Here is a 24,353-nt window from a genome sequence, read left to right as displayed (position 1 = left end):
ACCAGAAAGAAACTGAAATACTGGATGGGTAACTGGAAAGAAACCAGAAAGTCAGTAATCAATTCCCAACGAACATTAAGTCCAGGACCAGGTGGCTTCACAGGTAAATTCTACCAAACATTTAAAGAAGAGTTAATACCTAGTTTTCTCAAACCACTCAAAAAAAATAGAAAAGGAAGGAAAACTTCCAAATTCATTCTACGAGGCCAGCATTACTCTGATCCCAAAACCTGATAAAGACACCCACTAAAAAAGAGAACTACAGACCAATATCCCTGATGAACACAGATGCAAAAATCGAATTCAACAATACATTAAAAAATCATTCACCACAATCAAGTGGGATCTACCCCTGGGATGCGAGGGTGGTTCAGTATTCGCAAATCAACGTGATGCATCACATCAGTAAGAGAAAGGATAAAAACCAGATGATCATTTCAACAGATGCAGAAAAAGCATTTGACAAAGCACAACATCCATTCATAAGAAAAACCCTCAACAAAGTAGGTTTAGAGGGAACATACCTCAACATAATAAAGGCCTATATGAAAAAACCACAGCAGACATCACACTCGGTAGGGAAAACTTGAGCTTTTCCCCTAAGATCAGGAACGAGACGAGGATGCTCACTCTCACCACTTCTATTCAACACAGTACTAGAGTCCTAGCCACAGCAATCAGACAACAAAAAGGAAAGTCATCCAAACTGGCTAAGGAACAAGTAAAACTTTCACTATTTGCAGATGATATACTATATACAGAAAACCCTAAAGACTCCACCAAAAAACTGCTAGAACTGATAAACAAATTCAGTGATGTCGCAGGATACAAAATCAACATACAAGGGGCCTGGCTGGCGCAGTCAGTAGAGTATACGACTCTTAAGCTCAAGGTCATGAGTTCAAGCCCAACGTTGGGTGTAGAGCCTACATAAAAGGAAAACAAAATATTAAAAAACCCCAAAACAACAACAAAACAAAAATCAATGTACAGAACAAAACAAAAACCAACAACAAAAGCAAAATCAATGTAAAGAAATCTGTTCCATTTCTATACACCAATAATGAAGCAGAAAGAGAAATTAAAAGACAATTCCATTTACAATTGCACCCAAAATAAGATACCTAGGAATAAACCTAACCAAAGAGATGAAAGACCTGTACTCTGAAAACTATAAAACACTGATGAGAAAAACTGAAGAGGACACAAACAAATGGAAAGACATACCATGCTCACGGACTGGAAGAGCAAATGCTGTTAAAATGTCTGCACTGCCCAAAGTAATCTATACATTTAATGCAATCCCTATCAAAATATCAACAGCATTTTTCACAGAACTAGAACAAACAATCCTAAAATTTGTATGGAACCACAAAAGACCCCCCATAGCCAAAACATCTTGAGAAAGAAAAGCAGAGCTGAAGGCATCACAATTCCAGACTTCAAGTTATTTTACAAAGTTGTAGTAATCAAAACAGTATGGTACTGTTACAAAAACAGACACACAGATCAATGCAACAGAACAGAGAACCCAGAAATAAACCATTAACTATACAGTCAATCTTCCACAAAGCAGGAAAAAATATGCAATGGGAAAAGGACAGTCTCTTTAACAAATGGTGTTGGGAAAGCTGGACAGCAACATGCAAAAGGATGAAACTGGACCACTTCCTTACGCCATACACAAAAAGGATAAAAGACCCAAATTTCAGACCTGAAACCATAAAAATTCTAGAAGAGAACACAGGCAGTAACCTCTTTAACACAGGCCATAGCAACTTTTTTCTAGATTGGTCTTTGGAGGCAAGGGAAACAAAAGCAAAAATAAACTACTGGGACTTCAAAATTAAAAGCTTCTGCACAGTGAAGGAAACAATCAACAAAAATAAAAGGCAACCTATGGAATGGGAGGAGATATTTCCAAATGACATATCTGATAAAGGGTTAGTATCCAAAATATATAAAGAACTTATACAATTCAACATCCAAAAACCAAATATCCAGTTAAAATATGGGCAGAAGACAGGAACAGTCATTTCTCCAAAGAGGACACGGATTGCTAACAGACACATGAAAAGATGCTCAACATCACTCATTCTCAGGAAAATGCAGATCAAAATTGCAATGTGGTATCACCTCACACATGTCATAATGACTAAAATAAAAAACACTAGAAACAACAGGTGTTGGCAAGGATGTGGAGAAAAAGGAACCTTTATGCATGTTGGCAGGAATACAAACTGGTGGAGCCACTGTAGAAAACAGCATGGAGGTTCCTCAAAAAGTTAAAAATGGAACTACCCTGTGGTTCAGCAATCGCACTACTAGGTATTTACCCAAAGAACAGAAGAACACTAATTTAAAGGGATACATTCACCCCTATGTTTATAGCAGCATTATTTACAATAGCTAAGTTATGGAAGCAGCCCAAGTATTTAATGACTGATGAATGGATAAAGAAGATGTAGTGTATGTGTAGACACACACACACACACACACACACACACACACACACACACAGAGGAATATTATTCAGCCATAAGAAAGAATGAGACCTTGCCATCTGCGATGACATGGATGGAGGTAGAGAGCATAATGCTAAGCAAAATAAGTCAGTCAGAGAGAGACAAATACCAAATGATTTCACTCATATGTGGAATTTAGGAAAGAAAACAAATAGGCAAAGGGGAAAAAAGGGAGAGACAAAGCAAGAAACAGACTCTTAATTATAGAGAACAACCTAATGCACAAGGGTGAGGGGATGGGTTCAATAGGTGATATGGATTAAGGAGCGCACTTGCCATGATAAGCACCAAGTGATGTATGGAACTGTTCATTGTATTGTACGCCTGAAACTAATATAGCACTGAATGTTAACTAACTGGAATTAAAGTAGAAACATAAAAAAGAAATACTGGAAATTCCCTTCTAGAAATATGGTTGCTAGACATTTGAAACCCTCTCACTATCACGTACTTGATAGGGTAACATACTAAAGGCATCAGTACAAATGCATAGCTGAAGTTGCAGGAAAGCAAGGGAGATCCTCAAGGACTGAAAATGAAGTAGTAGTAATGAATGCAGAGCATTAGGTGGTCACTAAAACTAATGGTTACCCCGAATCTGAAACTATTTCGGCAGAAACTTAGACCCTCAGAATTTAAGGACATCACATGGAGGGAAACAGAGTCAAGTCTTTGGTCTCACACAAATCAGACGTGGGGCAGAGTATATGCTGAGGAAACAAACCCAGAAATCCTAAAGGGAAATAAATGCCTTTAGTTACAATATAGTCCCAAATCAACCAAACAACAACAAAAATCTACCCTATAAAGGAATAACAAGTACATCTGACTTTGGCTTTGGGTCAAGGGGGAAAAACATCTCTCCTGAGAATTTGTCCTCATAGGCTGGTCCTGAAAGTATGTTAGGGTACAAATTTACACTAACCTGATGGTCCAAAAACAATCCAGCCAACAAACCGAAAAGTGTCTGGAGTTGGAAAACTCAAACTAGGCTTCTGGCAGATTTAAACATGAACCGTTTCTAAAGAAACAAACCCTCAAGCTTCACCTCAAGCTTCTTATAGACTTAGAGACTTCCCACAGTCCTAATAGGAATGAGTTTACAATATCACAAAAACAAGACTCTAGGCACCATGAACAATAAAGAGAATTACCCCTCCCTTCCATTCAGATGTTACAGTATGTTTAATGTGTTTCAAGAAATAATACAAAATACAGAATAACAGATTATTAAGTGAACTAGAACTTCTAGGAATTGAAAAAATAATTATTGAAATAAAAATTTAATGGCTAGGGTAACCACAGTAGGCAACAGCTGAACAGAGAAACAGTAATATGGAAGGAAATCCTGAAGAAATTACACATAATAAATCACAAAAACACAAAAAGATGAAATTAGAAGGGTGGGTTAAGTGATCCACACACAGAGCTAATGGGAGTTAGAGAACATAGAGAGTGGGGAAGAAGCAATATTCAGAGATATTAGATGAAAATTTTTTAGAATGAAAAACAAAAAACAAAACACCTCACTAGCCCATAGATTCAGAAAGCACAATGAATTCCAAGTAGGACAAGCACATGGTAATACTTTAGGACATCAGCAATAAAAAGGAGATATTAAAAACACCAAGAAAAAGGGGCGCCTGGGTGGCACAGCGGTTAAGCATCTGCCTTCAGCTCAGGGCGTGATCCCGGCGTTCTGGGATCGAGCCCCACATCAGGCTTCTCCGCTAGGAGCCTGCTTCTTCCTCTCCCACTCCCCCTGCTTGTGTTCCCTCTCTCGCTGGCTGTCTCTATCTCTGTCAAATAAATAAATAAAATCTTAAAAAAAAAAAAAAACCAAGAAAAAAAAAGATTTCCTACAAAAGAATAACAATTAGACTGAATGACTTCTTACCCAGCAGTGATGGACAATGAAATAACATCTCAGGGACCTCAAAGTTACTGTCTAGGACTGTATTCCTAGCATAACTATTTTTTAAGAACAAGGGCAAAAATAAAGAGATAAACAGAAACTGAAGGAATTTCTACAGGATATATTTTACAGGAGGAAAGAAACTTATTCCAGAAGAGAGTTCTCAGATACAACAAGGAATGGGAAGCAAAGAAATCTCTAAACATGTTGGTAAATCAAAACAAGTATGGACCATATAAAACAATAAGTGTCTAATTGTCAGATTAAAAAAGATAATGAAAATACTAGCCCAAATCACATAAATTGAGTGTATTAGTATATGCAGGGGGGGATGATCAGCAGTGCTGTTGAAGATAGTATTATATTGAAGATGAAGATAAAAGTTCTGATTAACTTTAAATTTCAAGTTATGATGCACATTCAAGTTCTAAGTAATCACTGAAAATATAAATAGATGTAACTTCTACATCAGTAGAGGGAAGATAGGAAGATGGGAGATTGGGGTGAGAGGGGGCAAGCCCAAGCTATCCAAAAGGAAGCAAAAATGTTAAACAAGGAAGCACAGAAAACTGGGACAAACAGCACAAAACAAGATGGTATAAAATAATAACAATGTATCACAAGTAACAAATGTAAATCGACCAAATTTGCGGTTTTAAAGAAAAAGTCAGTCATAGCAGATAAATACCATATCACATGAGGCAGGGACAGTTCTATTAATATCAGACAAAACAGATTTTAAGGAAAAAAATTAGGAAAATGAAGATCATCATGTAATAAAACATCAAACTATATTAAAAAACTAAATCTGATAGAGCTACATGGAGAAACTGTCAAAGCCACCATTACAACGGAGGAGTTTAACACACCTGTTCATTAATTCACACAGAGCAGACCAAACTTGGTATCATGCACGTGTAAAGAAACCTCCAAGCAATCACAGAGACATGGAAAAGAATAATCTCCGCAGTACAGTTTGCACTGGCAAAAAAAAGGACATAATAAAAATGTCTATAGGTGGGAAAACAGATAAACTGTGGTATAATGAACCAGTTACTTGGATTAATAAATATCTCTCATGGTTGGAGGAGAACAGCAGAAGAGTACATACCGTATGTCATCTACATAAGCTAAAATACACACAAAATGAGAGTATCTATATTGCATATAGATATATATACATGTAAACTATAAGGAAAATGGAGACTCACAGGAGGCTTTTGGTACCGTGGAATATTCTATTTTATACCTATGTAGTGGTATACGGTTACTCATCACATTATTCTCGACATCTTTTTCAATGTATTAAATATTTCACAAAAACTTTTTCTTAAATAAGAAGAAATTCTGCTCACAACTCTTCCTTCACTGGCAATTTTCCTTCCCACATTGAGAAGCCTAAATACAGAGGTTGTGGTACACAGTGCAGCACTGTATGCATTAAAGATCACAATAACCAAGTAAGAGGTAATTACAAGGTTAAAATAAAAGTTCATGCTGTTACATGGGGTGCCTGGCTCAGTCAATTAAGCATCTGCCTTCAGCTTAGGTCATGATCTCAGGGTCCTGGGATTGAGTCCCATGTTGGGTTCCATGCTCAGCAGGGAGTTTGCTTTTCCTTCTCCCTTTGCCCCCCACCCCACCCTCGTGTGCTTACTCTAATGAATAAATAAAATCTTTAAAAAAAAAAACCTAAAAAAAAAGTTCATGCTGTTACGAATTCACACTAACAAACTGATGCTGGCATATAAACAGATCAAAGAGCAGCCAGTGAGTTGAAGAGAGACAAGGGGCTCAGAGGGTTCAGCAGCCCCTGGCCTTGCCTATTCAGAAAAAGTTTAACAAACATAAAACATTAAGGGAAGAAAAAAGTTTAACTTAAAATCTAGAAAAACTGGCAGAAATCACATGCGTATGTATTCTGCTACTAAAACATTTCTTAATGACTATAAATACTAATCAACTATTTCTTACCTACTGTTGGGTTATTATTTACATACTGAGAGAGCAGATCTTCATCAGCTTGTTCATGCTTTTCATCAGGAGCCAAGTCTTTCTTAGAGATGCTGGTGTTCTTTTTTAAAAGGGCTGTTTTACTCTCAGGTTGATCTGAAACTGGAATTTCCACTGGCTGGTAGTTAGCATGAATATATGGCTCTTCAGGAAGCATATAACCTTTACTAAAACACTCTAGCAACCATTTTGCTCCCACTACATGAGGCCTACAAAAATAGCACATAATTATATATTAGTTTAAACTATAAAGACCATCATCCCACTTGCCATGCAAATTCCATAACTGCATGGACATGCGATTTTAAGAAAAATCATTACAGAGTAGAAATTGCTTTGAATTAAAAACCGACAAAACCTGTGGGCCGATTTATCCCAAAACTGCTTCAATTCATCATCATAATCTCCCACAATAACATGAGTTACATCTTCATTGAGCTGATTAAAACGAACTCCACCTCCACTGTTAATAAGCCTTCTCAGTTTATCTAGCTTTCTGCCACTAAAACCGCAAAGATAGATCTGCAAAGAAAAAGAATATTTTAGATTAATGCAGTTAAGATGGTTTCTCTCAACAGAAACACATTAAAAATATATATCTAAATGCACTGAGTGTAAATAAGACACCTCTGTGTATATTTAAAATACATTAAGAATGGAGTATATTCTGAAACTTTGATTTTTTTTTTTAACAATTGAGTTTTTTTAAAAAAGATTTTTTAAATTCATTTGAGAGAGAGAGAGTGGGACCAAGTGAGAGCATGAGCTGGGGAGAGGGTCAGAGGGAAGGGAGAAGCAGATACTGAGCAGGGAGCCCGACACAGGGCTCAATCCCAGGACCCCGAGATCATGACCTGAGCCGAAGGCAGACGCTTAACCAACTGACCCACCCAGGTGCCCCAACAATTCTGAAATTTTTATTTCTAAAGTACTTCTTCACAATCCCATAGAATTATTAATCACAGTAGACTGTGGGTAAGTACTTTGAGACTTTAAATAAAATAGAAGCTAGAATTCAGTTCTCTTTTGGATACTAGTGTATAGCAATGTCTGAAATGCAGGTAGCTTCTTAAATTCTAAAGATCTTAGCTACTTGTAAATTTAAATTATAGAAATAAACTGGAGTTTATATATCTGAATTCAGAAAACTTGGGTTTAAATTTTGGTTCAGAGGCCAATAATTAATTATATGACTATGATAAGTTACTTAGGCTCTTCAAACCAATTTTCTTACTTATAAATTGAGATACTTTCACACAGTTGATTACACAAGAAAATTTAAGTTGAGCTGAGGACAGTGCTTTGAGGATCATATGTATGCAGTAATTTATTTTTAACAATCATATGCATGTATTTAAACCAATTTAATAAATATAAAATGATTCTTCATCTGTATTTTACATGACTTTAAAAAAATTTAAGAATGGCAAATCTATTCCTAAATGCATTTATTCCCAAACTAAATAACCTCTATTATTAGAAGATATTGTAACAAAAATCAGGATCATAAACTTCCTATAAGAATAACTAAAAGTCACGGGCATCTAGGTAGCACTGTTGGTTGGGAGTACCAACTCCTTCTTGGTTTTGGCTCAGGTCATGAGGGTACTGAGGTCAAGCTCCATGTTAAGCGCAAAGTCTGCTTGAGACGCTTTCTCCTTTCCCCCTGCCCCTCCCTCTTGTGCTGTCTCTCTCTCTAAAGTAAATAAACCTTAAAAAAAAAACAACTAAAAATCATATCCATAATTAGTAGAGTCTAGGATAAAAGATTATATAAGACTTTCTGTTCTGCCGATAAACTGATGTTTTATCAACTAATGTATAGCCTATTCACGCTCAAGTAGAAATATAGTAAGTATTCAGCTCTAGGAGATCGGTAGCATATGATGTTTCTCTCAAGACACTTTATAAAATAGTTTATTCATACACTAAAAAATTGAGTAGCCCAAGAGACATTAAACAAAGTGGTGGGGCTAATGGTTAGGAACATGGGATTTGGAGTAGATAGCTGTCTACTTAATGTCTGTGTGAACCTGAACAAGAATTTTAATCTGCTAAGCCTCAGCCTCAGGGTAATTCCATTTCAGAGTTATTTGTGGGAATTAAATGAGATTATATACAACATATTAACAGTATATATGAACTGATTAGCACAGTCTAGGATATTAGAAATACTTAATAAATGACAGTTGTAGACAGATGTGGCCTGATGTTTGCATCTGCTTAGCTAAAGTGAAGGGTTTATATGGATAAGAAACAAGCCCAACTCTGAGGGGTCTTCAAAGTCAGGGTAGGAAGTATTGATATACATTATCACTGCATAATTACATAATAAAGACATACCCGACAACCATCCAATAAATCTTCAGGTGCTTGAAATGCACTGACATCCAGATTTTCTAGATTTTCAAGTGTAGGCTCCACTTTGCTATTAAGAACCGAATTACACATTGATTCATTTATGCAACTTGCATTGATGTTGGAAATATGGCTGACATCTGAAAGAGTACGACCTACATATCAAATAAAGATGTAGAAATTTATGGAGATAAAATTGTGATTACCTATTTTCCTACAGATTAATTTTTCTTACACACAAAGGACTGTGAATAATTTCCAAAGTAAGCTTCAAATGTTTTTATTGAAATCTTGGTGGCCAAGTATGAGAAGGGAAAATGAAACTAAGGTTCATATCTTATTCAAATAAAACATACTTAATACATTTTAATAGTGGCTTGCTTCCATTAAGAATCTGAAGTTGCTGGCTGTAGGGTCCAGGAAAGAAAAAAGTGTAACATCTGCTAAAGTGCCAACATGGCACCTACGAAATAGAAATGGTTTTCAATTTTATATGAATACAGATGGTCTATAATTGTAGCAAACTAATAAAAATGTATTACATTTGCCCACCAGTCAAGTTTGGAAAAACTCTTTTATTTACTCTTACTATAAGTACTCTTGATTTCCTTAATCATCTTTTGCATTAAATCAAGGTATGAAAGAAAATATACATCCATTATAAAAAGAAATATCTAGAGTTCTGTACTAATTTTCATACAATTTAGTTATTACACAATTATGCCTGGAAGGATAGCAAGAAAGGATGGAATTCCCTACTATAGCTCACTGATACTACTTACAAATCAATTCTCACATGGAAAACAGTGTTAAAAACAACTGTTTACTTTAATCCCACTGAAACTTACTATCAACTGTGTTGATCTGGCCAGTAGGAGTTGAAGTATCAGGCACAGTCTTTGTTTCTGGTCTAGGCTCTGTCTTGTAGATGGATTCATCCTGACAAAAACCTTTGTCAACACTGTCAAAAAACCACTGTGTGGTCACACAGTGTACATTCCATCTCTTGGCACATTCGTATTTTTGACCTATCATATTCGTTAAGAAAGAGAGAGAAATGTAAATCATTAAAAGCTATCTCTGTAGAAATATTTAAAGTACGATAGGTTATGGGAAAAAACTCACCTAAACAAAATCCCAAGTTACCAGTAATTATTCTTATACAAACAGTAAGCTATATAGTGTATGCAAGAGGGTTTATCTCTTAAAATTGCAAAATTTATGTGGGGTAACTGAACATTAGACTTGGTTTGAGTACAGCCTCCACTGCTTAATTTCTTTAAACCAGTTTCTTAATCTGTAACACGGGAATAACTCACAGAATTATGTGGCTTTAGTAAGACTGCATAAAACAACTGTGAAGATTATAAATGTCTGTAATATAAAAAATACCAACTTTGAATAGACTACTTTAATGTCAATAGGATTTGACTTGAAGTCCAAATAGACAGGCATATTATAAGAAATATATCTTTTTATTGCCTTAAAAAACAACTTTTAACACAATGTATTTTGAAACCGTGTCATAGAGAAACTGAGGTCAACATGTAGTAAACAATAACATGAAAAGGATTTTTTTGGACATTCTTAAGAGCTAAGAGATGAACTGTCTTCAGATTCAGAAATTCAATAGCAGTTACCAACACTACTCACAATTATAGTATCATAATTGGCCATACGCAAAGTTCTGATTTAAGGACAATTACTAATTAATTTTAACAGTTTTTTTCCCCTAATCTTGTTATCTAGGTAGCTTAATAAAACATAGTATAAAGAAATAACAAAAACATTAACAAAATTCTTCTCTCATCAATTTGTATGTATTTTAAGGGTATTTGTAAAGAAAAAAAAATCTTTCAAAATAGATACAAAGGTTACAGGACACCAAAATTAAACACAATTTTAAGGAATTCTTATTGGTTATGTATTTTTCTTCTTTTAACTGCCTCATGTTTTGCAAGGTGTATCTTCAAGTTACAACTTGTAGTTCATCCAATAAAGCTGATTCATTCAATTAAAAACTAAGCCATGCCTTTCAAGTTTATCATTAGAAAGAAATGTAATTTAGCTACATCGATTAGCTTTTTTGTTATTCATCCAAATTTCTTGCTTCCTAAGTATTTGGTAACTATGCAGGAAACTTTTTTTCAAAAAAAAAAAAAATCAAACAATAAAAACCACTGCAAATTGAAAAAATATTTTTTCAACGATCTGGATAAACCTGGATGTAATTTTTCTACAGACTGTGAACAGAACTATCTTTGTAAGGTTTTAGGGGGGAAAAAATACCAGATTTATAACACATCAGAAGCAAAAGCTATTTTGTAAAGATCTTAAAATGTTAAATACTAGAGAAAATTTTGCATTTTTCCACTTGGGAAACGTAGTTTTACCTTTTGGTTCTTGCACAATGAGATGTGTACATTCATTCATTTTCAGTTGTCCCATGTATTGACCTCCATGCTTAATTGTGAGTCGCTGAACTGCCTTCCTGTCTAAGCTACACAAGCCAGTCACACAGATTATGCAACCAAGAAAAATAGGACACTTGAAGTCTTCCATGTTTACATCAGTATACCTAGCTATTTTTCTGGGGAAAATAAGTAACAAGGAAAAAATTAACACATTAACATACCAGATGGTTTAAAATTTACCAGAAGAATAATGACGAACAAAAGAAATCACTAATGCTTTCCTCATTTTTTAGAAAAGGGGCACTGACGCTCAAAATTGCACTAACTGCTCATCTAGTTCAACAATGTCACTACTAAAAAGTAGTATTTCAGATAGAGTTTCTTAAATAAAACTGTTTTAAGGGAAAATGTTATGTCATTAGCTCTCTGAGTTCATGCTGGTCAAAATGGTGTATTTTCCAAAATTTTAAGTGTGAATTTACTTAAAAACTCAAAGGATCTAGGTTGCTTATTAGAAAAATGGACTTCGTATCCTTCCATTATACTATATAAATAATAAGCAATGATTTTTGGCAGAATACTAACAAAAATATCATCATTCTTTTTCCACGTAAGACAGATGTGCTAGGAATGAAGGTACCAATATGGAGACAGGTTCAGAATGTGCTGGATGGTGTTGAAAGGAAGACTGGAAAAACGCCCATTTCTAAGGTCCGCAAGGGCAGGGATGCTATTCCGCTTTGCTTAGTATGCATGTCTAATGCCTAGCTCTGGCCAGGTACATAAAATGAACTTGATTAACATTTACTGAATGACCACATCTTAGTTAATGGCTTACGTACATTTACATTCAACTTTACATAGACACCTTTGAGAGGGAATACTACTGTCAAAACGGCTAATTTACTCTCTATCTTAGCACAGTAGTGGGAGGATAATGCAACTCACAAGTGATCTTCTCAAGTATTTTACAAGCATTTACTGCTGCAAACAATTTTTATTGTCAAAGCATTTTCTACCTTGTAGCTAATATTAAATCACTAGCCTATTCTATCTATCAACGTATACTTTGATAAGAGCTTGCAGATTGTGCTTATTTTCAGTGAAGAGTAAAAACCCCATTTTTTGTTCCTGAATAACAAATCCCAAGAGGGCAACATAAAACCTCCCCTGTAATAACCCACAATATGCCAAAATGATTGACGTATCATTTTTTCAAATCTAGAAAATACGTAAATGTCTTTCTTACTTCTCTTGTGACTTTTCCCAAAGTGTTTTAATCCAAGAAGGAAGCAAAATAGGTTTCTTTAGGTTTGCAGCAACTAAATATTTTTTGCTGCCAACTTCTCCTGCAATAAGGTGAGTTACTGATACATTAAGATCTCTATATACACGACCACCCATCATTTGTACATATTTATGAACTTCTTCCTGTAAACACAAAAGAAAATACATTAATACAAAAGCAAATAATATCTCCTCCATTTTTTTATACAAAAACTCAAATATCTTTTGTTGTTGTTAGATTGAAGGCACAAATATTTCTCACAACTATAAAGTTAAATGATCAATTTACTTTTTGGGTAAAGATAAATATGAATTATAAACAAATTTAAATATAATTACCTTTATATATTATTTCCTATAGTTGTTTCTTTCAACTCCATGAGTTTAACATATGTTGCTTCTATAATATACTGTGCATATATAAAAGTATAAATTGTATACATTATATACAAAATATGTGTTTTATCTTTCTTAGATAGCATTATTAAAGCATTTCTTGCCTTGAAGCAAATGCTATATCCACAGCCATTCTACCTATCAACATTTTTTTAAAATAATTTTTGAAGATTTTATTTATTAGAGAGAGAAAGAGAAGGAGTGTGAGCACAAGTGGGAGGAGAGGGAGAAGAAAACTCCCTGCTTAGCTCAGAGGCTGACAACCCAAGGACACTGAGATCATGACCTGAGCCAAAGTCAGAGGCTTAACCAACTGAGCCATGCAAGCACCCCATCGACATTTTTTTAAAAAAGATTAACCATCTGTAGTGGAAAAGTGTGACTCAAACTCTAACTCATCAACTGCAGAGGGGAAAAAGGGAGTTTTCTTTCAAGTAGTCAGTTCTCAATAAAACAGATTCCACTATATTCGTTAAAATAGAAAAGACATACATTGGTGTATACAATGACTTTAAGTCATGAACACCAAGTACAAGGTCTTTCAAAGTGTCTCCTATGCAGTGAAAGATTAAGTGTGGATTAAAAGGATTATTCACCACGACCAAGTGGGGTTTATTCCTAGGATGGAACGGTGGTTCAACATTCACAAATCAATCAACAGTGATGGATCACATTAATAAAAGAAGAGACAAGAACCATATGATCCTCTCAGTTGATGCAGAAAAAGCATTTGACAAAATACGGCATCCTTTCCTGATTAAAACGCTTCAAAATATAGGTATAGAGGTATCAAAATATATGATATCGAGGTATCATAAAAGCCATCTATAAAAAGCCCATGGCGAATATCATTCTCAATGGGGAAAACCTGAAAGCTTTATCTTTAAGGTCAGGAACACGACAGGAATGCCCACGCTCACCACTTTTGTTCAACATAGTACTAGATATCCTAGCCTCAGCACAGACAACAAAAGGAATAAAAGGCATTCAAACTGGCAAAGAAGAAGTCAAACTCTCTTCGCAGATGACACGATATTCTATGTGGAAAACCCAAAAGACTCCACCCCCAAATTATTAGAACTCATACAGCAATTAAGCAGCATGGCAGGATACAAAATCAATGCACAGAAATCAGTTGCATTTCTATGTACTAACAATGTGACTGAAGAAAGAGAAATTAAGGAATCATTTCCATTTACAGTAGCACCAAAAAACCATAAGATACCTAGGAATAAACCTAACCAAAGAGGTAAAGGATCTATACTCTAGAAACTACAGAACACTTATGAAAGAAATTGAGGAAGATACAATGAGATGGAAAAACATTCCATGCTCATGGACTGGAAGAATAAACATTGTGAAAATGTCTATGCTAACTGAAGGCTTTAGAGGGGAGGGGGGTGAGGGACTGGGATAGGCCGGTGATGGGTATTAAGGAGGGCATGTATTGCATGGTGCACTGGGTGTTACACGCAAGTAATGAGTCATGGAACTTTACATCAAAAAGTTAGGATGTACTGTATGGTGACTAACATAACATAATAAAAAATTATTATATATATAAAAAAGAAAATGTCTATGCTGCCCAGGGCAATCTACATTTTCAACTTAATCCCTATCAAAATACCATCGACATTTTTCACAGAGCTGAAACAAACAATTCTAAAATTTGTATGGAACCAGAAGACCGCAAATCACCAAGGGACTGCTGAAAAAGAAAACCAAAGCTGGGGGCATTAAAATGCCTGACTTCAAGCTATATTACAAAGCTGTGATCATCAAGACAGCATGGTATTGGTACAAAAACAGATACACAGATCAATGGAACAGAACAGAGACCTCAGAAATGGACCCTGAACTCTACGGTCAACTAATATTTGACAAATCAGGAAAGAATAACCAACGGTAAAGACAGTCTCTTCAATAAACGGTCCTGGGAAAACTGGACAGCCAAATGCAGAAGAATGAAACTGGACCACTCTCTTACACCATACACAAATTCAAAATGGATGAAAGACCTAAATGTGAGACAGGAATCCATCAAAATCCTAGAGGAGAACATAAGCAGTAACCTCTTCGACACTGGCCACAGTGATCTCTTTCAAGACACGTCTCTAAAGGCAAGGGAAACAAAAGCAAAAATGAACTTCTGGGACTTTATCAGATAAAAAGCTTTTGCACAGCAAAGGAGACAGACAACAAAACTAAAAGGCAACCCAAGGAATGGGAGAAGATATTTGCAAATGACATAATGGATAAAGGGCTGGTATCCAAGATCTGTAAAGAACTTCTCAAACTTAAGACCCAAAAAAACAAATAATCCAGTCAAAAATGGACAAAAGACATGAACAGACATTTCTGCAAAGACTACATCCAAATGGCCAACAGACACATGAAAAAGTGCTCAACATCTCTCAGCATCAGGGAAACACAAATCAAAATCACAACGAGACACCACCTCACACCAGTCAGAATGGCTAAAATTAACAAGTCAGGAACAGATGTTGGCGAGGGTGCAGAGAAAGGGGAACCCTCCTACACTGTTGGTGGGAATGCAAGCTGATGCAGCTGCTCTGGGAAACAGTATGGAGGTTCCTCAAAAAGTTGAAAATAGAGCTACCCTACGACCCAGCAATTGCACTACTAAGTATTTACCCCAAAGATACAGATGTAGTGAAAAAAGAGGCACATGCACCCTAATGTTCATAGCAGCAATGTCTACGATAGCCAAACTGTGGAAGGAGCTGAGATACCCTTCAACAGATGACTGGATAAAGAAGATGTAGTTCATATATACAATGGAACATTACTCAGCCATCAGAAAGGATGAATACCCACCATTTGCATCGACATGGATGGAACTGGAGGGGATCATGCTAAGTGAAATAAGTCAAGCAGAGAAAGACAATTATCATATGGTTTCACTCATATGTGGAACATAAGGAATAGCACAGAGGACCACAAGGAAAGGGAGGGAAAACTGAATGGGAAGAAATCAGACAGGGAGACAAAACACCAGAGACTCTGGACTCCAGGAACCAAACTGAGGGTTACAGAAGGGAGGGGGTGGGGGAATGGGATAACTGGGTGATGGGTATTAAGGAGGGCACGTGTGGTGATGAGCACTGGGTATTATATGCAACTAATGAATCGCTGAACACTACATCAAAAACTAATGATGTACTACATGCTGGCTAATTGAACATAATAAAAAAAAGATTAAGTGTGGAGATAAATATATTGATCATGACATTCCTCTTAGCACCTACCCTTTTGTCTTTTTCCAGGCTTGTACAAGATACAGTTACATCAGACATAACCATATTATAAACTGGATGTTCAGCTCTTGGGACGCACTGCTGGTGGTGCATACAAAATATGACTACTTGAGGTCCAACAATTCTGCAGCCAAGCTACAAAAAAAGGGGAGAAAGTTTAGTATGTAGGAAAAGACCTCCCACTTATAAAATTACATTTTGTAATATTTAGCAATCTTTTTTTTTTTTTTAAAGATTTTATTTATTTGACAGAGAAAGAAAGGGAGAGAGAGAGAGCACAAGCAGGGGGAGCAGCAGGTAAAGAGGGAGGTAGAAACAAGCTCCCCACCAAGTAGAGACCTCGATGTAGGGCTCAGTCCCAGGACCCTGGGATCATGACCTGAGCCAAAGCCAGACGCTTAACCGACTGAGCCAGTCAGGCGCCTCAATATTTAGCAATTCTTTACAGAAGTTGATGGCCACTGCAGAAAAATCACTAAATTGTTATAAGAAAAAAATAAGGAACATTATATAATTTTTCAGAGACACTACACATTAAACACACATGCAAATCAAACAATGCAGTCTATCAAAGAAACAAGCTTTAAGAGCCACGTTCAGTCAAATCTGCCACCAAATTTTAATCTTTTTTTTTTTAAGATTTTATTTATTTATTTGACAGAGAGAGAGACAGCCAGTGAGAGAGGGAACACAAGCAGGGGGAGTGGGAGAGGAAGAAGCAGGCTCCCAGCGGAGGAGCCTGACGTGGGGCTCAATCCCACAACGCCGGGATCACGCCCTGAGCCGAAGGCAGACGCTTAACGACTGCGCCACCCAGGCACCCCCAAATTTTAATATCTGAAACAAACACAGTCTTAATGCTAGGCTACAGGAATAACAGTCTTATGCTATAATAATTAGGAAACACCCATACATACTTTTAATTGAAGTATCCAGCCAACCAAGCAGTTTAAAAGTTAAGAGCCTAATTAACCCCTTCTAAAATACCTATTCTGTCACACACACACACACACACACACACACACACACACACACACAAATCCTAGGCAGTTTCTACATTTGTGGTTTAAATACTTTGTCTTCAACTCGGTGTCTTTCTACGTAAGTATTTCTCAAAGATATTACAGGTTATTCAAAATATGACCTTTTATTTTCATTGATAACTGAGTTAAGAAAAGCTGACAGTCTTGTTCAACATCAGTACATTCAAGCCACATCCAAAAAGCATGTGGTTGCCAAAGTCACTAAGGCATGACTGATTTAAAGATCTACACGGTAAATAATCATTGCTATCTTTTTGTCCAGTCATAGGGAAATTTGAGTTTTTAATGTTACTGATTCTTTCTGACAAGGAGTGTTATTTCCAAAAGGAGGCTAAGACCAACAATGCTTTTGGCAAAGGTGGGCACAGACCTTCCAGAAATTGTGCAGATACTGCATCTATCTACTCTTCTATGTTTTCTTCTCCTTCAAACAAGAATCACTTCTTTGTAACCTGGATGGAATTACAGCCAGTTTACTTTTATTTCAATGCTTCTCTCTTGTCCAGACACCAAAAAAGTAATGAGTCAGTAGACTCTGGAATCAACAAAAAAAAAATAAGATGGCTCATTGGTATATTAGCAACATTCATTCCCAAAATGCTTCCTTTAGGCATATAATGTTTCAGACCGTCTTTACAAGGTACAGGTACAAAAATTCTGCGTGCAAGAGCACATAGGAAAGACAGTAAATAACCAAGCATTATGTTGAGATCTTTTCTGACTCTTTATTGAAAATCTTGCAATCAAACTGAGTTTAAGTACGGTAGAATTCTGTCACTAAAATGTTTCATTACTATATCATTCACTTAAGCTAAGTGAAGTTAAATCTCCTGAAATATAAAAATTACATATAACAAAAGATTATCGTATCACGATTAGCCTTTAAAAATATAATGCTGGTCTCCTAAAACCAGAAGATTCCTCTATATTCATAGTCTGTATAATACTTCATGGTCAGTAAAGAACTTATGTCCAGTGAAACAAAAACAAAACAAAAATCAGACTACAGAAGGAACACATGAAAAGTTAGCAAACCTTTTTGAGGTGATCAAAGACAATGCCACTAAAAGGGTCACAGATGTAAAGTGACTTATCATTTTCCTTTATCTTCAATGCCTCTTCTTCTGTAATAATCTGAAGATATTCTTCTGATTGGAACTCTTTTATTGACTGAAAGAAAAAAATTAAAGAATGCACCTGAAATTTTTCACCTGTATTTAAGTCCTATGAACTCTATCTTCAAAAATCTACCTCCAATCCAATCTTTTTTCCCCATTGAAAGCTACCATCATCTCTCACCTAGACCTCTGTAGAAGTCTACAAAGTGGTTCCTCTTCCTTTCCTTGCCCTAAATGTTCTCCGTACTGCAACTAATAATCCCTTTAATGATACAAATCAGGTCATGAGTCTGACCCCTGACTATCTCCCCCCAGCCTTTCACGTCTCATCTCTCCTTACTATTCTCTAGCCACTCCCACTTTCTTGCTAGGCCAGGAACAAGCCAATCATGAACTCATTAGTTCTCTGAACTAATTCTCATTAGAGGCCCTGCTCTTGTTCCCACTACCTGAAATATTTTCCCAGTCTTCACCTGACTTGATCCCTCACTTCAATCAGATTTGCTCAAATGAAAAAGAAAAAGTCAAAGTCCTTACAATGGCCCTTAAGGCCCTTTACATGACCTCTTTACTCTTACGCTCTAGAGCACCTGTTAATGTTCTTCCCCCAACCCTTGCTCACTATACTATAGACACACTAAAGTTGGAGAGACACTTTAAGTACTTTCTCAGGGGCCTGTGTATGGCTGTTCTCTCTGCCTAAAAGCTTCTTCCCAGACATCCACCTCTAACCATCTCACCTCCTTCAAATGTACTTAATTATCTTCTCCATAAAGCCTTCACCAAGTACACTCTACTTAAGATTGTAACCTTTCCTTCTCTCCCAACAAACATCCTCTAGAACTCCTTAACCTATTTTGCTCTTTTCTCTTCCCATAGCACCCTGTAACATATACAGTTTACTCATTTATCCTAATTTATGTCTAGGTCTTCCTACTAAAATAGAATGTAAGCTCTGAGAAAGTATGGATCTTTGCCTGCTGTGATCACTGATATATCCCAAGTACTACAACAGTGCTTAACAGGTCATGACACTCAATAATTATTTGCTGAATGAACTTTAAAGAAAAACCTGCTACAACAGTGTTTCTTAAACTTTAATATACACAGGAATTACACTAATGATCTTGTTAAAATGTAGATTCTAATTGGTCGGCCTGAGTTGGGCCCACGGTTCTGCATTTTCAACTCTACTGATGTTGCTGAAAGGCTCTACAACCCCACATCTTCCCATATTACACTGTACACAGTGAAACATACTTTTAATTACCAAAAATTGAAGTGTAAACAATACACAACAGACTCAGATTTCTTCAACATACAAAGGTCTACTCTGGTTAGAAGACCTAGAAAGCAATGTAATTTCCAAGAATAGCAAGTCTGCTACTTTCAATATAAATGTCATAATAGGGCAACTGGGTGGCTCAGTCAGTTAAGCATCTGCCTTTGGCTCAGGTCATGATCTCAGGGTCCTGGGATAGAGCCCAATGTCAGGCTCTCTGTGCCACTCTCCCTGCCTGTGCTCTCTCTTCCCTCTCTCTCTCACTCTGTCAAATAAATAAAATCTTTTTAAAAAAATGTAATATATTTCATGCTCCCCAAAATACATAATGATATATTTACATCAATCCAAAAATATGTAACAACACATCTATATTAATGTACGTTACAATAAAACTAGTACAAAAATAAATTAAGACATAAAAAGTCCAACAAATCAAAAATACTAAAAACGAGAACATGAATTCACAGCATCAAACAAGGCATTTTCAACTATTCTTACCTCAAGAGCTTTAAAAAAACATTCGGAATTCTCTGAAGACTTTAAAAACTTCACAAGAAACGGCTCTTTGTCATTTCTGGACATTTTTGAACTGTCAAAATAAAGGAACCATTAACAAGGACAAAAACACATCATGTATGAAGTTAAATGTTAAAAGCAGCTATTTTTCTGTGCAGACGACAATGCCCAAAGACAGACATTCTGGCCTTGCCCACGAATTCGTTCGTTAGTTCCTAAGAAACGCTGGAATGTGGGCAAAGTCAAGGAAAAAGATGACAACACCAATCCTCGCAAATCAGAGAACGAGTTTAATGTCCCTAAACTGAATACATTCAGGGCCTTTGTTACGGGGTCTAAGAGCCCTAAGCCAAGGGGCACTCAACTGCACTTAGCTTAATGATACACAGAACGAAACTGTCCACGGCCCTTGACGTTTGTCCACCCCTCAGTAAACGGACTTTAATATAAAAATGGAAGCCGGTAAGCAAGGTCATGCCCCCAGAAGGCCGAATGCTCTTGCTTGTCAGCTGCCACAGAAAGGCCCGGCTCTCGGTCCAACCGCAGCCACGTCCTCTCCGGCGTCAAAGCCTCACCCGCCGGTCCGAGGGCCGGTTACACGGGCCCCGAAGGCCAGGGGAGGTGTCGCGACCCCCCAAGTGGGTTGGGGAGGGAGCCGGGTCCTCTCTCCGTGCCTCACTCACCTCGGTGGAGCCTGGGGATCTTCCGGAGGCGAGTGGAGGGGCGCGCGGCCTGCAGGACCGTGGCTGGGGTCGGGCGCCACCCCGGCGCACACCCGCCGCAGCCGGCGGCGCCCCCGACCCGAAGCAAACGCCGAACCCGGAAATTGCCGAGGCGGCGAACCGACTTTCGCGCCAAGCGCGCGGACGCGCCCGCCTCTTCCTGCGGAAGTGAAGCCATTCGCAGCTGCGGGAGGAGGGCGCAGATGTCAAAGGTGGTGGTGGTGGCGGTGGGAGTGGCGTTGTTCCCAGGCGGGCTAGGGGTTGCCGGGTTTAGGGCTTTGAAGGGGGTGCCTGAGCGCTGGGAGTTGGCCAAGTGCTCACGGCTCAGCGGATGGGGCAGCAGGCCAGGGGTACCTTAGAGGAGGCCCAACACATCGAAAAATAAGCCCCGGGGAAAATTAGGTTTTCGCGATCAGTATTTTATACTTGCCATATGGCAGGCAGTCTATGGGAAACCATATATTATCGCCCAAACAACTCTATGAGGCAAATAGTAGTATCTCCGTTTTACAGATGTGAAAACGGAGGCTTCGATAAGTTAAATGATGAGATGTCACACGGTGAGTGGTAGAATTAGAACTGCATCCAAGTCTTTCAGACTCCACAGTTAGGGTCCTTTCCCCTCCTATGTGGCAGGAATGTGAGCACCTACCATAGTCAAATAGTCTGAAGGGAAGAAAGAGATCAGGATGATTTGAATCACATAGCCAATGCAAAAGGATCTTTGTCAAGATCTTCAGCAGTCTCTGCCCCTCTTCAAAGGGCATCTCATTTTCTTTCTCTGTAACTCCCTGAGTGTTGGGGAGATTCTGGAGTGGAACCTCATACTCAAGTGGCAAAGGTCGGGGGGAGAGAGGTTAAATGGGGCTGCAGAATCTTGGCTTGTTGATAACCAGTGACAAGCGGCTTAGCTGGTGCTTCTTACTTTATTCCTCACTCTTGAGACTGAGAAGCTCATGACTTTGGATTGAGTAATAGGAGAGTTTAATGCCGTGTATCCCGATTGTTTTTCTTTTTAGTGCCTAAGGATGGGTCTACGTGTGTAAATACACCCGCGGTAGGTGAGTCAGAATCAGTAACACTGGGGCTCAAAGGTGAAGGCCATCGTTGGGGAGAGGGTGAGGAAAGCCTTAAAAATGAAGCAAAGTTACTAGAGTTATAAAAAAAAAAACAAAACAAAACAAAACCAAGAAGAAGGATGAGCTATCACCACTACAGGTTATTGTGAGGGAGCCAATCCGTCCTGAAGCTGTGGCGATAATTACTGTCTGTGGGCTTCTTTCCAGGCCACAAAGGACTCCTGCTTGCGCGATTCCTGTTCACTCTCCTCAGCAATCCTCTGGGATGTGGGCATCATTATCCCCTGTTGTATAGATGGGGAAAGTGAGGCCCAGGGCCACACAGCCAGGGAGTAGCTGCACCTGGGCTTGAGAAGAGGCGGTGTGACTGGAAACCCCTTGCCCTTCCTGACATACCACCCTACTCCTTGCCTGCCCTTCTCTGCCCCAGGAGGCAGGAGCCCATTCCTGGCGCTTCTGGGCCGAGTGGAGGCCTCACGAGAGAAGGAGAATCACAGATGCTCTGACGAAGAGGAAGGGGGGAATGAACTCAACCTTTTAGCTTTTGGCCAGCTGATTTTAATAACAGGGGAGTCGATCTTGTCTTTAGAATAGACCAGCTGACAAGTTCTCCCATCTGTGTCTCCACTTAGGCAGGGCGGGTCTATATCTGTTCCTGAAGTACCTAATCTTGGAACACAAGGCAGTGTTTCTCAATCTAGTGTAGTGCCTGGACTGGCTGCATAAGGATCAACTAGGAATTTGCTGGAAATGAAAATTCCTGGGCCTAATCTCAGACCCGCTGAGTCAGGAACTCTGCGTTGGGTCCTGGCGTTCTATTTTAATAAGCCCTCTAGCTGATTCTCCCGCACATAAAAGTTTGGCTGAACAGCATCTCTGAGGAAAGGATGAAAGTGGTGATATGGGTTGTGGTCCATAAAGGTTTTGGTGAAAATGGGGAATAGCTGTGATTTCCCCACAGGCAGCTCCCTCAGAAGATGGGGTTCAGAATTAACTTTCCCTTCACTTTTCTGGCATTCAGGGTCACCTTCAGGTTTCTTCGGCACTTTTTTTTTTTAAAGATTTTATTTATTTATTTGACAGAGATAGAGACAGCCAGCGAGAGAGGGAACACAAGCAGGGGTAGTGGGAGAGGAAGAAGCGGGCTTATAGTGGAGGAGCCTGATGTGGGGCTCGATCCCATAACGCTGGGATCACGCCCGAGCTGTTCTTCGGCACTTCTGTCATCTACAGCCAGACACTCCAAACTCTACTTGGAGTAGGATTAAAGGGAACTTGGTATTTAACTGTAGAATGAAAAAACACAAGAAACAAATATGACAGAATAGTTAAGTTACTTGTAAAATATGGATGGAGGGAATATGAGTATTTCTTGTTATATTTTGCTACATAGATAAGATTTCTGAAAATTAAAAAATAAACTAGAAGTTTGTATTTTTTGAGTGATAGGGGTTTATATTCAAGTTTCTAGTGCCGTAAATGGATAAATGTAGGGATTATAACTTTAAAATGAGATTAGAGAATGATCTTTATTGCTGCAGAAATCATCTTTGCAGTGGCAAAACATTTGTTTAAGTTGTATTCGGTAACCTAGAAAGTAAAGCATAAGCATATTGAGTCTACTGAGGTGCAGGGAAAAGGACATAAAATGGAATGTTAGTGGCATGTATTGCAACTGGCTGCATTTAATTAGGTATAAGAAAGAGATAAACTCAGAAGAATTGGCTTGTTTGTATGCAAAAAATAAAAGGGAATTTAAAAAATCCAAAAATGTAGGGTTTTGCAAGTTTGGAAAAGCTGCCTACATGCAGGCCTTAAAAACAAGAGATAAACCTGAGAGAAGTTTTGCACCACAAATGTCCATTACAACTTATCCATGTGGGAAAGATCTAGTTGAGAGTATGGTTGTCCCACCCAAGCTGGATAGGCACCATCAACCGAGAGAGAGAGAGAGAGAGAGAGAGAGAGAGGGAGAGAGATGTGGCCAAGATAGCAATCAGTCTTGAAAGTTAGTCTAGGGGAGAACTGTGTGTGTGGCTACTACTGTGGGGGGACAGTTCTGCCATGACTTCCTGGCAAGTTGCACGTATGCATATAGGGAAGGGTTTGGAATTGCAACATATGTGGTGGTGCCTCATCCAAACACCTTGTGATCCTGCTAGAACATGAGAGAATGGGAGGCCTCTAAGGAGCTGCTAGCTCAGAGGCCACCTCCCACTTGTCTTCCTGCCTCCCTTAGCAGGCTGTGATCAGAGAGTTTCTCACGGCCTCCCAGATTCCAATGATGTATGGGGCTTTCTGCACCACCCCCTCAGAACAGAACCACTTGGCTGCTGTCTAGATTTGGCTGCTTGTGGATGGGGTTCCCCACAACTCAGGTTGCGGTCCTCAGCCCTTTTATTTC

At 38.2% G+C, this 24,353-nt stretch overlaps 1 protein-coding gene across 3 annotated transcripts in view; it reads right to left on the bottom strand.

Annotated features, from left to right (window-relative positions):
- Nucleotides 1–20,970, bottom strand: part of TOPBP1 (DNA topoisomerase II binding protein 1) — a 67,716-nt gene extending 46,746 nt beyond the window's left edge. The window contains exons 1-10 of one of the 3 annotated variants that reach the window (XM_040636805.1): nucleotides 20,832–20,970; nucleotides 20,131–20,221; nucleotides 18,265–18,399; nucleotides 16,178–16,321; nucleotides 12,475–12,656; nucleotides 11,205–11,401; nucleotides 9,660–9,839; nucleotides 8,797–8,966; nucleotides 6,812–6,975; nucleotides 6,415–6,662 (exon numbers count right to left, since the gene is read on the bottom strand). In XM_040636805.1, coding sequence (XP_040492739.1) covers nucleotides 6,415–6,662; nucleotides 6,812–6,975; nucleotides 8,797–8,966; nucleotides 9,660–9,839; nucleotides 11,205–11,401; nucleotides 12,475–12,656; nucleotides 16,178–16,321; nucleotides 18,265–18,399; nucleotides 20,131–20,214 — 1,504 coding nt within the window. In that variant the 5' untranslated portion in view covers nucleotides 20,215–20,221; nucleotides 20,832–20,970. The remainder of the gene's footprint in view (nucleotides 1–6,414; nucleotides 6,663–6,811; nucleotides 6,976–8,796; nucleotides 8,967–9,659; nucleotides 9,840–11,204; nucleotides 11,402–12,474; nucleotides 12,657–16,177; nucleotides 16,322–18,264; nucleotides 18,400–20,130; nucleotides 20,222–20,831) is intronic. The other 2 variants (XM_040636804.1, XM_040636806.1) reach the window with 2 other exon arrangements.
- Between the last annotated feature and the right edge of the window lie 3,383 nt (nucleotides 20,971–24,353).

Source organism: Ursus maritimus, unplaced genomic scaffold (assembly GCF_017311325.1).
Source record: "Ursus maritimus isolate PB19 unplaced genomic scaffold, ASM1731132v1 scaffold_20, whole genome shotgun sequence".
In the NCBI taxonomy this organism is placed as follows: Eukaryota; Metazoa; Chordata; class Mammalia; order Carnivora; family Ursidae; genus Ursus; species Ursus maritimus.
Note: the sequence above shows the minus strand (reverse complement) of the source record. Positions and strands in the feature narration are given on the sequence as shown.